Source organism: Zeus faber, assembly GCF_960531495.2.
Source record: "Zeus faber genome assembly, chromosome: 13".
Taxonomy (NCBI): Eukaryota; Metazoa; Chordata; class Actinopteri; order Zeiformes; family Zeidae; genus Zeus; species Zeus faber.
Window position 1 is genome coordinate 11,990,927 of NC_137198.1, and position 12,863 is coordinate 12,003,789.

At 47.3% G+C, this 12,863-nt stretch overlaps 1 protein-coding gene across 1 annotated transcript in view; it reads left to right on the forward strand.

Annotated features, from left to right (window-relative positions):
* rcan3 (regulator of calcineurin 3) overlaps positions 1–12,863 on the forward strand; it is a gene marked incomplete at both ends in the record, with an annotated part of 38,716 nt that extends 25,853 nt beyond the window's left edge. The window contains 3 exons of the mRNA XM_080012844.1: positions 7,689–7,862; positions 8,818–8,989; positions 12,709–12,863. Of these exons, the coding sequence (XP_079868970.1) occupies positions 7,689–7,862; positions 8,818–8,989; positions 12,709–12,863 (501 nt within the window). The remainder of the gene's footprint in view (positions 1–7,688; positions 7,863–8,817; positions 8,990–12,708) is intronic.

Sequence of the window (12,863 nt, forward strand, 5' to 3'; positions counted from 1 at the left end):
ATATAAAACGCACCAAATCAGTAGAAGCAACTACTGTAGACAACAACACATTCTGCCGACAATAAATCAAAGTGGACTTTTAGTCAAATTTATTCATTTATTTGTTCATAATCTCTCTATAATGTATCTTACAAGAGAGGCCGTGAATTCACATGTGAATAAACATTTACAGCGTAGCACATCTGCACCATCTTTGCTCTCATGTAGTGTAAACAAACAGACAGTTTATTCTATACCGAGGGGCGAATTCACAAATAAAGGGATTGAGCCTGCTATTTGCTCCGTCTCAGCGTCCGATTCACTAAAGATATTGCACTAATGATATGACAGCATGAACACGCCCATAAAGTTTTTCTGCTGAGTGCAATTTGTCCTTGTTTTGCGTCTGATCACAGTTATCCATGTGGCAAAGTAAACAATCTATGCCTCAGCCCGGGTTTTACTTTGTGTTTTTAGTTTTATGTGCAGTGACTATAAAACATTTAAATAGTATGAGTAAATCTATAATAAAACTTACTCTTCCAACACAGTTCATTTACTGCATGAATAAAATGTGTATATATTTAAAATTTTACTTAAGAAATTGTAGTTGTCACTGAATATTTATATTACAATGTAGAAATGATCACAGTTCATTTAATGTATTTTACTCTACAAAGTTCCAGGCAGCTTCAGGGAAAGGCTGCGGTCTGCGGAGCTGTCCATAGTCCTGAGGTTCAAGTCCATCTGTGGTTCAATGCCAGTATTGACCACTTTATCACTATTCCCTATAACTTTCAGTTGTTTCATAGATATCGTTGCAGTTTAATAGGAATTTTAGAACAGTTTTTGTCAATGTTTGTAACACCGTATTTGTAAAAACATTATTCAAAGTTTCAACAAGTTGCCTTTGGTAAAATGCACTGCCGACTGCGCTGTCGCGCAAATAGCATCTCGGTAGGCAGGTGCTATTTCAATTAACTATTCTTCATACATTTGGTGTAAAATTTGCCGCTTTCTGTGCAAATTAGCCTTGTTGCAAAAAGCGTCCAATTCACAAACACAGACGCTAATAGCCACACGCAGTTATAGTGAAATTATTACCGTCTGCAGAGAGTTAGTGGTAACTGAAGCGTATTCGTAAGGGGAGGCACACACGCGGAGACCGCAGGACCATTCAAGAGATGTATTTAGGGAAAATATTTAATTACCAAGCCTGGTATGCATCAACCACATACAGTATATAAAATCGCCGGTGTGCGGTCCTAATTTGGATTTCTGAGTTGTGGATTACCACAACAAATGAAACCTCACCTATGTAATTAAAATATTACCATTCCAGCAGGAAAACAAAGGTTGATACATTCCACAATGTGTAGTTTCAGTGATAGAAAGTCTGGAGGGTGCTGCTTTCGGTCGCGCGTCATAGACATATTGAAGATGGACCCGGTGTGAACTGACGAATCAACAAAATGCAGTGACGCTTTCGCAACGGTGACATGTCGCCTCTGGTTTGGCCCAGGGGGTTACGTGGTCACCCTGTGTGTAACTGGGGGGGGGGGTGGCTGGGCGATGGCGGCAGACAATTTACTTTGCCACATGGGTAATTGCGATCAAGTTCAAGTTCAAGAGATTATTTGTCACATACATATACATACGATCGATCGGATGCAAAACAAGGGCAAATTGCACTTGAACAGATCCCCCTGGAAGGGGACCTGTTCTGGTAGGTTGGCTTCGGCCAGGGATTCTCCCTGGCCTCAGTTTGGTGTCGGGGGTTATGTGGTGTGGGGATGGTGTGGTTTGAGCAGCCACACCTGTCCTGAGTCTAGGTAATTGGGGCACAGGATCAGTGTGGCTGTATACCTGTTGCTCGTTGAACAGGTAAAACCCACTATCCCCACAGCCCTTGTCATAACACGCTGTCCATCTGCTCCGGGCTTGTTCCACCTTGCCCCCTCTCTACAATAAACCGGTGTGTTCTCAACCCCATCGTCTGTGTCTCTGTGCCTTAGAGCCCTGAAAACGCCATGCTGGTGGTGTGTGGCAGGCTGGAACTGCCATAGACGCTTAGACGGCACAGATAGCTCATTCATTCATGGTGCTATTAGCGGACGCAAACCATTCTTTGCGAATTCACCCCTCAGTTTGTTCGGCTGATTGTATGTCCAGATAAACTTTCTGCATATTTTCGCTGTCCCTGTGTGCCTCACTGAACGGGAGCCACGCTGACAGCAATGTCCCGTCGCCACAGTGTTGACAGCTTTTTCCATTAACATCAGGAAAACAACTGCCTCATTACCCAAGAGGCAATCTAGGAAATGGATGACCGCGCAGCCACCGAGGGAGCGGTGTCACTTCACTTACTACATGTCATCACACGCTCTTCCCTCTGCTGTGTCATTCGCCCTCCCTCTTCTTGTTTCCCTATTATGTCACCCCTCGCTTTCGTTTGTTTTTCTCCCCCTCCGTCCCTCGCTCCTCTTCCTTTCATTCAGGGCCTGTGGAGTGTGATTTCATCCGGTTGATTCCCACCCGTCCAAATCCGATATCTTTCATTTCCCATTCACGCAGCTCTCTCTCTGTGTCAATGCAAAGTCACTTCATTTCTTCCTGTAATTGAATCAACACCGGTATTTATGAAGCGTGTCAGGAAGGAAATCTTTCCTAACTGCCAAAAATTGTCTTAAGCTGCTTTCACACAGGAACTGCGGACAATGTCTGGATAATCAGGTCCAGACATTGTCCGGAGTTGCCCTTTCACACATGCAGCACTGTTTGATTGTCTGTGTGAGACGCACTCACACCTACTGAAAATACACTGTTTGGTTAAGACAAGAGGTGGAGCCTGGGTAGAGCGTGCAGGAGGCAGGACATGATGCATGGCATGACGCTGCAGAGTTTTACAGCACACCCAAGATGACGGACGAGGCTACCGACTTGTCTTTTTTTGGCATTGATACTGTCATTTATTTGTACGTAATATGAACAAAGGAGTGGAGAGGAATATAGAGAAAAACGGAAAGGAATATGAAGCAGCAGCGCTCAGTGCACGAAGATCCACACAAAGGTAAATAACTGCCACATGATAGAGACGTCATCAACACGTGACACTCGCTCGCTGTGAATGCTCCGCTCTGTTCACACGTACCGCTCAGTCAGACATTACACAGACTTTGTACCAGGGTGCTGGCTGGGTGAAGTCCGGTTAAGTGCATGTGCATGTGTGAAAGCAGCTAAAGAGTGACACAAAACTGGTCTTTTTGTAACCTAGAAAACTACTCCTCCTATCTCCAGCAGGAGTTCGGAGAGGTCCAGAACTGTCCTGACCCTCTAGAAGGTCCCAGGAGACACAGACCAGCGCATACATACTGGGGGAGGAGAGATGTGTTGGGAACACAACAATCCACATATTAAAATATATTGGATTGAGATGGAATCATTTGTTGTGACTGATTTTGTACGAGAAGCGATTAGACCACATACAAGAAGATTCCTTGTCCTTTCTGCAGGTAAACAAAAGTTATTTTTACTTTAGGCCTTTTGCCGACAGGGAAAATGCAACTTTGCAACAGTGATGAATGAGGTCCAGCGCAGCCAGCAGTTTGTAGGACTATCAATAAAATGTAAATTCATTCATGTCCCCAAAATTAATTTATGCAAATCTCTGGGTGGGGGTGTCATGGATGGAAGCATATAAAGATCACAGCCCCAAGCAGAGATGAGGACGCATACATTCTAAAAAAAGAAAACAAAGACTGCAAAAAGGATTCAAAACGTCTTCATGAGTTACTGGTATATTTGGCGGTTCAGGCTATGGCTCAAACCGTGACGTTATCCATTCGCAAAAGAGAATGAAGAGAGAAAAGAGAATGAATGACGTCGGACTCCTCGCTTCACTCAGAAGCGAGTGTAGGAGGCTTCATGACTAACTTTTATCTCCTTCTCCGAGGAAGGAATATTTTTACTCCTAGTCAGATCTCTCAGATGTTTGGTGAATACGGGCCCTGATTTTACCGGGGCTGCATCGGGTATAGGCAAAGGGGCTTTACACTGCTTGTGAAGACGCACCCAGGAGTGTGTGTGTGTGTGTGTGTGTGTGTGTGTGTGTGTGTGTGTGTGTGTGTGTTCACAAGCTCACACACACACAAACCTGGATCCAGAAACACTCACCCATTGCCACCCCCCCCCCCCCACTCACACATACACCACACACACACACACATACACTCACACACTCAACAAAGCTCTCGTGCTGACAGCGGATGAGCCGGCCAATATTCGGCATCTGTAACCCGACACTCCTCTCCTCTTCCCTTTATTCCTCTCTATTCTTCCTCTTCCTCCCTCAGGATGTCGGTTCATAGGTGAACCACGTAAATTAGTGATCAGCACGCTCACTTAAGTTACACACTGATATAAGCGTCGGTGTGCGTACATGTGATGGATGCAGCGTCTCTCTGTTTCCTTATGTAACATTGTGCGGATCGCTGGATTACCGACATGTTGCATGTGTAGATGTGTTCATCTGTGTTTTAACACTGGATGGCGTGTGTGTGTGCGTGCGTGTGTGTGCGTGTGTGTGTGTGTGAACGCATACCATATCAGGGATCCTATCAGCTACCACACACTCTTGGCATTCCCAGTTGGCACATGGAAAATGTACAGTTTAAATAAGAGATAAGAGGGCTCTGCCGCTCGCCAAACAATGGCTTTGTTGCTGTTCACACACTAATTACCATTCAGCCCAAACCGGGAGAGCTTGCAAAGGAATTTGAACTCGCGGGAAGCGCGACGGCTGCCGAGTTCCGGTTGCGTTTCGCTGCCAGCTCCTCCACGCGGCGAGTCCTCATTTGGAGATTGAGGTACTGTTGAAAAGTGCGAGGCAGGCGACGCGAGCGCAGTGTCCCGTTACGGTGACATAATCACTCCCTCAAAGGGTGTAACTCGCTGGCCTCTTTTCCGCTGTGGAGATGTCCACCAGCTCGAAGCCGGGGCCGTTTTTTTACATTCTGATTTTTTAGCACCGCTGTTGTGTTTGTCTGATTGGTACTTTGGTTTTGTTTTGGCTTCTCGTTCTCTTGAACAAAGCGCATAACCCCAACCCCTGCCGTGCAACTGGTCGATGATGGACAGCAAATTATTGTTATTTAGGGAAACGTCAAAGAAACCCACTGGGGGAAAAATGTATTCATTTGGAACTGGATTGACCAAATACTATGGTGATGATGTTTTGGGGATATTAGCACTTTAATGCAATATTTAATTGCAAAATAAATGGCATAATTTTAGGAGATATATCAGATATTAGTAATGTGGCTGTGATTACCAAGCAGGAAGAGAGGCATTGAATAATATTTTATCTCAGCTAGAGCAGACCACTATAATGCAGCCTTTAACAAAAATGAAAACATGTCGTAGTATTACAATAACCAAAATATCAGATGGTATTCACTCCTTTATCGCAACACATCGCAGCTTTTTAGGCCTGGCAGCAGTTTAACCCTGTAAGACACTACCTACGTCTTTGTAAACAATCTCTGCGAAATATGGTTTATTCCCATGATTAGCATGGACAAATACCATACATACCGTAATACTGAAGTTCATTCACCTCCCCTGCTGGACTTAATCATACCTTTATGTCAATATGCCCACAAAATGTTATTATGCTTATTTATATTATGTGGGGGCGTGTCCATTTTTCATGTTGTGTCGGCTACTAACCTCAAAACCTTGATAGAAACAGTCAAATTTGGAAATGTGTTCATACGCAGTGTGTGTTGTTGGGAATGCAAGACAATGACATTAGTGTTATGAAGGGGGTGTTACCTCTGTCTCATTTCAATCAGGAGAGACTGGATGGAAAAAAGTACATTTATTGACATGATTTGGCAGTAGGACTCCATGAAGCTGCGGAGCGTAAACTGAATTGAGTTTATGAAAGTGCAGATTGTAAGCTTTCAAATGATGTGTCATACATTGAAATCTGAAAACATTTGAAGAAGATATGTTTATTCGAATGTTGGTACACCTCAACTCCTCCAGCAGAGAAAATGCCCCTAAAATGCGCGAGCACCTTGTGTCGATTACGCACATTTTGGTATTTTTTAGTATTTTTAGAGCTTATAGAGCTTATTGTGCGTAATCACCGGGTGTCATGACATTTCACTGCATATATGTATGACCGTATGTATATGTATGTGACAAATCTCATGAACTTGAACATATGAATGGAAGAGGGATCTCGGAGGCAGCTGGTGAGATCTTTCCCCCGATGGAGTCCTGACGCTGGTGGGGATGGAGACTACTGTGCGGCGTCCTGGGGAATCTGGCGAGGCTGCTACTGGGCGGCGGCGGTGCGGTGGGGTGGGGTGGGGGTGAGAGCGCTTCGGTGTGGCATCCGAAATGGCATCCGAAATGACACAGAGAGAGAGGGCAAGCAGCTGTTCAAATACTGGCCGGGAGCCCAGCGATTGGCTCCCCCAGGGTTGTGGCAGGCTCTGATTGGATGGCTGCATGCCGGAGCTGACGAATGCCACCTGACAATCAGGTCGTCTTCCTGACTGAACTTGCGATAAAACTCCATAACACATGTAAAACCAATAGCTATACAATCCCTATAGAATCATGGGAATGTTACAGTGTGTAGCTGCTTCTGAAATTGGATTGAAATCCTCCATTAATGAAAATGATTCATTAAGGCTGCTCGGCAAAGGAGAACAGAGCATCCAGTTTCAAAAATAAACCCTTCGCGGCCCGCGTGTTTTGCACATTTCCACTCTTTAATCACATTAAGCCTCTTGGCATCACACGGGATGTAAATTTGTTTCGTTTTTCTCCGGAAATATGAGAAAACTTTGTAATCGGTTAACCCGTCGATAATCCCATCCAAACCCAGACGCTTTCTTAAGGAAACATTTGGTTTCTTTTCTTAGCCGGGCGCCATTTATGGCGAAATAGCTGCCCCGGTATCTCCCGGCAGTTGGGAAGGAAGTGCTGTATGCACTTACAAGGGAAGGGAAGCAGGAGTGAAGCTGCGATTAGGGAAGGAGAGCGAGGGAGAAAAGAGGGGAAAAGCTCCGTGGTGTTAATCTCTGGGGTGAAATACTTTAATATACCTTTTAATGGTGTAATCTCAAACTGTGACTCACACCTTTAAGTCTCATTACCAGCTCTGCGGGTATCATGTCTAACACCTATATGGATAATGCTATACAAAGTATGTATCACGTCCTAGAATACATGCCCCCACCCCATAGGGTTTTATTTTCTTTTTATGAATTTGATCAATTTGTGATTCAATCTATCCCTCAAAAATCCTGTTTTTGACACTTCAGTTTCATTCATCAATTTCAGATTTCCAGCCAGCCTATAAATAATCCAGACAGTCCATCGGCCATTTCAGCTCTTTGTGGAAGCTGGTCCACAGGCGCCAGGCGCAGACAGTCGGTCCGGAACCTCAAGAAAAAGTCCTTGTGATTGCTCTGTTGCAAGCGGTTCTCACATCAGACTTTCTCCAGCCGCCCCCCCCCCCCCCCCGCTGAGGTGCCTGATTGATTTCACAATAGGGAGCGCCGCCGTGGGCCTGTGGGGACGCGCGTGCTGGGTAGCGGCGTCCGATGTCGGTGGCTCGTTCCTTCCAAACTTCTTTGCTTTTTTAACGCGGAGCGGCTGACGTATCTTTATGGCGTTTCCCCTCTTCGCAGGAGCGGTTCGAGGCCTTGTTCAGGATCTACGACGAGCAGACGTCCTTCCAGATGTTCAAGAGCTTCAGGAGAGTGCGGATCAGCTTCAGCACCCCCGAGGCGGCGGCGCGCGCTCGCATCGAACTGCACGAGTCCGAGTTCAACGGGAAGAAGCTCAAGCTCTACTTCGCCCAGGTGAGGGGGCGGGCCGAGCGAGGAGAGAGGTTGCCGCGGGAGCTCTGACAAACACCTTGACAAACAGCGTTCTGATGTGAAGCTTCGCGCAACGGCACGTCTACGAATGAACGGCTGCCGAGGGTTGAAAATCCGGCTTCATGTGCAGTAAGACTCCACGTCGGGTTGCTCCACCCCGACGCCCGTGCGCCTTTATGTGTGTCGGGGGAACCAACCAAAAGCACAGCACTGTCGACTTTTTTCGGTTCCCTGTTTTGCTCTTCTCTGGTTCTGTCGTCCACCCACCGCCGCTCTGTTCTTCTCGCTTCATGAGCTCGGTCGTGATTCCCGGACTCCTCACTCACTCTTCCTCACACTCGTGCCTCTGCGTCTGTGTTTCTGTGTGACCGAAATAAATAGGCCGAGAGGAAAGAGAGGAAAAAGTAGGAGGATATTTACGTTGCTCCCATCGCGGAAGAGACGCCCTCGCGCGGGGCCTATCCGCAAGCTCCCCTTTTCCCACATTAGCATTTAAGGCGCGGGCAGATGTCAAATGGCGGTGATTGCGACAAAGCCCTAGCTGTCATCACATGACAGGTCATTCCGCTCAAAGCCGCTTTCCCCTCAGGTGAAGTTGCCTCCAATGTAATATTATTGGACGTTTTCAGCCCTGAACACCATATTCCTCTCGCTGCCTGAAGTACAAGTAGGAACCAGAATTGCAGTATTGAACGCACATGATTTTCTCTGACATTTCAGTGACATTTCGGCAATATAAGAGCAGGAACCATGTTACAGGAGCATGTTACATTTGGGGAAAGCGGGGTATTCATCACTTCGCATCACTGTGGATATATGTACGGATCGGGGCAGTCGATCACCCGGCGGGCGGTAACGTTTGCTGTGAATCATGGGTATTCACCAAACGGACATTCCGACGTTCTCCCTGACGGTGTGCCGTCTCGCTCCGTGACAGGTCCAGAACGGCGGCGAGGACGTCGACAAGTCCTACCTGGCTCCCCCGCAGCCCGTCAAACAGTTCCTGATCTCGCCGCCCGCCTCGCCACCCGTCGGCTGGAGCCAGAGCGAAGACGCCACGCCCGTCATCAACTATGACCTGCTGTGTGCGGTGGCCAAGCTCGGTCCCGGTGGGTACTGAGTTCGGTTTTGTTTTTTTTCGTTGCTTCGTCAACATAATATGACCCTTGCTGTTGATTGCCGGCAGTTAAAAAGTCTCTTGATTATTAAGGAAAAGCTCATTGGGTTCGCTCACTTTCGGAAACGTGTCATTAGGGAAATTAAGCCTATTATGAAAAAGTTAATTTGGAAAGAATGAGTTTTATTATGAAATAAAACTGAATATCAATTTCGGCAGTATCATATAATAATAGCAATAATAATAATGATTATTATTATTATTATTATTTATTTATTTATTTATTTATTTATTTGTTTATTAACTATAACGGAAGGAACCTCTGTCTGTCTGTCCGTCTGTCCGTCTGTCTGTATGATGTATGTATGTCCTTTGATTATCTTCATCCGATGTACTTCACACTTGGCGGGTGTATTGCTGGGGAATCAAGGGCGTGCAGTTTGCAAATTTTGTGCAATTTGGACCCACGACACGTGTAATATTAATAAACTTTCAATAAACAGCGAACAGCGAGCCGGGGGGCGCGGAGCTTCCTCTAAGTAACAGCGAGCCAGCGGGGGGCGGGGCTTTCCTGTGCAAGCAATTGGCCCGTTCCGAACAGGCGTGTTTGGTGCGGACACGCGACACGTGTAATATTAATAAACTTTGGATAAACCAGCGAACAGCGAGTTTAGCCAAAAGCGTGACTTGGGTGTGTTTCGTCCCATGAGAAAGAGAATTTTTCAGTGGAGGAGGAGCCGCGACTTTCAGGAACAGGCATGTTTTGAACAGGCACTGCACCAGTTGTGAAAATGGCCAATTATGAAATATTAATAATAATTATTGAAACATTTCCATCGAATATCAGACAGAAGAAAGTAGCAATTAATTATCGGTTTATTTTATTATTCATTCTGGAGCTCATAATTACATTTTGAGTCATTTGGTTCTCCATAATTGTCAACCCAAATTGTAGCGCATTTTTACAATCTCTCCCTCAAGCACAGATGTCACTATTCAGCACGGCTAGATTTCAACGTCAGCTGAACGGTTCTGAGCCGCGTATGAATTGGCAGTTTTTCTTGTCGATCCCAACTGCAGCAACCTTTGCAAAATGTCACCTAGCACATATCAGATTGTGTGTGTGTGTGTGTGTGTGTGTGTGTGTGTGTGTGTGTGTGTGTGTGTGTGTGTGTGTGTGTGTGTGTGTGTGTGTGTGTGTGTGTGCGTGCGTGCGTGCGTGCGTGCGTGCGTGCGTGCGTGCGTGCGTGCGTGCGTGCGTGCGTGCGTGCGTGCGTGCGTGCGTGTCCCAATGCACCAAAAACCCCGCTAACATCCGGCATTTGTCACCAGTGGGAAAGGAAAACCCCGGGCTCAGTCCCGGGACAAATGACCCGGCAATAGACACAGGTCGGCTCCTCCTTCTTGATCGGCTCTGATGTGAACAGGACACCCGGGTCGACACACTTATTTTGGCCCCTTTACCGGCACAGGAATATCCGTGTATCATTCTATCATTTCATATCCCATTTAGAATCCATAATCAGAAGTTATTTACTCATTTCCGCACGGGGGACCGTGAAATGTTGTGAGTGTGGGGATTGCACCGCAGAGAACTCCCACGCTCCCCGCCGGTCATGGCTCCCCACCACTGAAGGATCGGTGCGCTCAAAATACTTTTTTTAAAATTTGATAGTTTTGGCGTTGTTTGTTTAAGTTGCTGTCTCCTCTCCTCTTTTGTTCCCAATCACACTGGAACCATGACACGCCCCTTTTCCGGGGTGCTTGTGACGTCGAACATGACACACTGGAAACGGCATTTCTCCTGGCAATGGGAAAGGTGTCAATCGCCTATTTTTAGAGCGCTCATTTTACAAATTTTGGTGTGAAAACGGTATCATTGCATAAATTGTAAGCATCCTATATGGAAGCTTGGTGTGTCTGCAGTAGACGAGCCCGGCTTCACAGATGAAGGGGAGGGTGGAGGTGCAGATGGCTTGATAGACAGCGATCTCAGTGTGCTGACGGAGGTTCTTGTCCTGGAAGACCAGGTGCAGAGACTCAGAGAGGCAGCCGGTGCTTGCTGCGTCAGGTTTCAGATTTCATGGTCAATGCTGTGGTCCTCACAGAGGACGCTATGTGAACAGCGAGAGAAGATACCATGTGTGAACGATGGAACTATTGTGCGTAGTTTGTGGTCAACGGGGCAGGGAGGGTAGTATTGCCGGGACAGGGGGTCTAATTGTCCATATTGAATCAGGTTTGATGGAGGGGTTCTCTGAGGAAAAGAGGTTGGGAAGCCCTGGTCTCGACAGTTTGGTGGATGCTTGTAGCCTTCTGATGTCTGAGAGGACGTCTTCTGCTGTTTGCCAGCTCTTTGTGGAGGATCTGGGCGCCGCAGACCAGGCTCTGGTCCTCTCGCGCTCATGTGACGGCTCACATGAGCGCGGGTGCGCTGATGTTGTTCTCGGCACCTGTCCTGAGGTTTCCGTGCTGTGAAGAGTGCGGCAGCTAGCCGAGGTCACGAACAAGACGCCGTTTAGATCGTTCTTTGAGAAAGGTGGTGTTTTGGCCATCGGGAAGACCATCTGCCGCGTTCAGAGCAGCTTTTTTTGGCCATGGTAGCATTAACAGAGTCGCACGCCATTTTTCACGTCTGTAAATATGGATTGAATCTCATTCGGCTGAGCCCATGTGGTCTTTTGTAATTCCTTGTGAGATAGTTTCTTCTGTTGTGTTCTGTGTGTTGTTGTTTTTTTTGGTGAGGGAGTGCTCCCCTAATCCCCGGTCATTCCAGACTAGTCCACAGCAGTGATTGGCTGACGCTTGTTACCATCTGTGGCCACAAGGAGGTCTGGCAGGAGTGGTCGTTTAGGGGCCGAGTTGTACCAGACTGCTTCCCAATTCACCACAGCGGCACCAGCAGCAGTGAGATGTCAGCCAGAGGGCTGCGAGCAGGTGGGAAGCAGGGATGCACATTCATCCTAAATAATGAACCACCACCACGCGAGTGCGTCAGCGCTGACACACAAGGACACACAGGCACGCGCACACATACACACAAACGCGGACCAAAGGAACGACTTTGCCGCGTTTCATTATATTACCGCGGAGACGCACAACATCAGGAAATGAGCTGAAGCTTGTCCTTAGATGAGGCATTCCAGATCAGATTGGAGGTCAGCGGCGGTGGCGGCACGGCGCACTGACTCCCTCTGCCAAAAGCTGCTGGTAACAACAGAGCCGATGCACAAAAGAACCCTCTCTTCTCGCTATCTATCTGTCTCTCTGCTTGGCACCCGAGCAAAGCGTCTGGACTCATTTCCCCCTGCTTGCCCGCAGACTTATCTCCATGGCAACTGTGATACAATCTAGCATGTGTATGTTTTGATTGTGAGTGTGAGTGGCATTCTAATGAAAGGGACACACAGAAAAAGGGTTTGGGGGGGGGGGGGGGGGTTGGGCTTTAGATTTTTGCATCTTCGTGCCGGCGCCAGCCCATTGGACTCGCTTCGTAAGAGCAGACTGATATGATATTCTGCCAATAACGCCCTCTCTGTCTCTTACGAATATATATATATATATTTTTATTTTTTTTGCAAAAATAATTCCGGCTTTGACCATGGCGGCTGCTATCAGTTGTGCCGTAACTGCGTGGGTCTTTAGACCGACTGTACTGATATGATAATCAATGCACGGTAACTGACTCCGCCCTCCACCCCCTCCCTTCAGGTGAGAAGTACGAGCTCCACGCCGGGACCGAGTCCACGCCCAGCGTGGTCGTCCACGTCTGCGAGAGCGAGACCGAGGAGGACGAGGAGGCGCTGCCGAAGCAGAAGATCGTCCAGACCAGACGTCCCGACGGGCCCCCCAAAGTCTTCAACTAA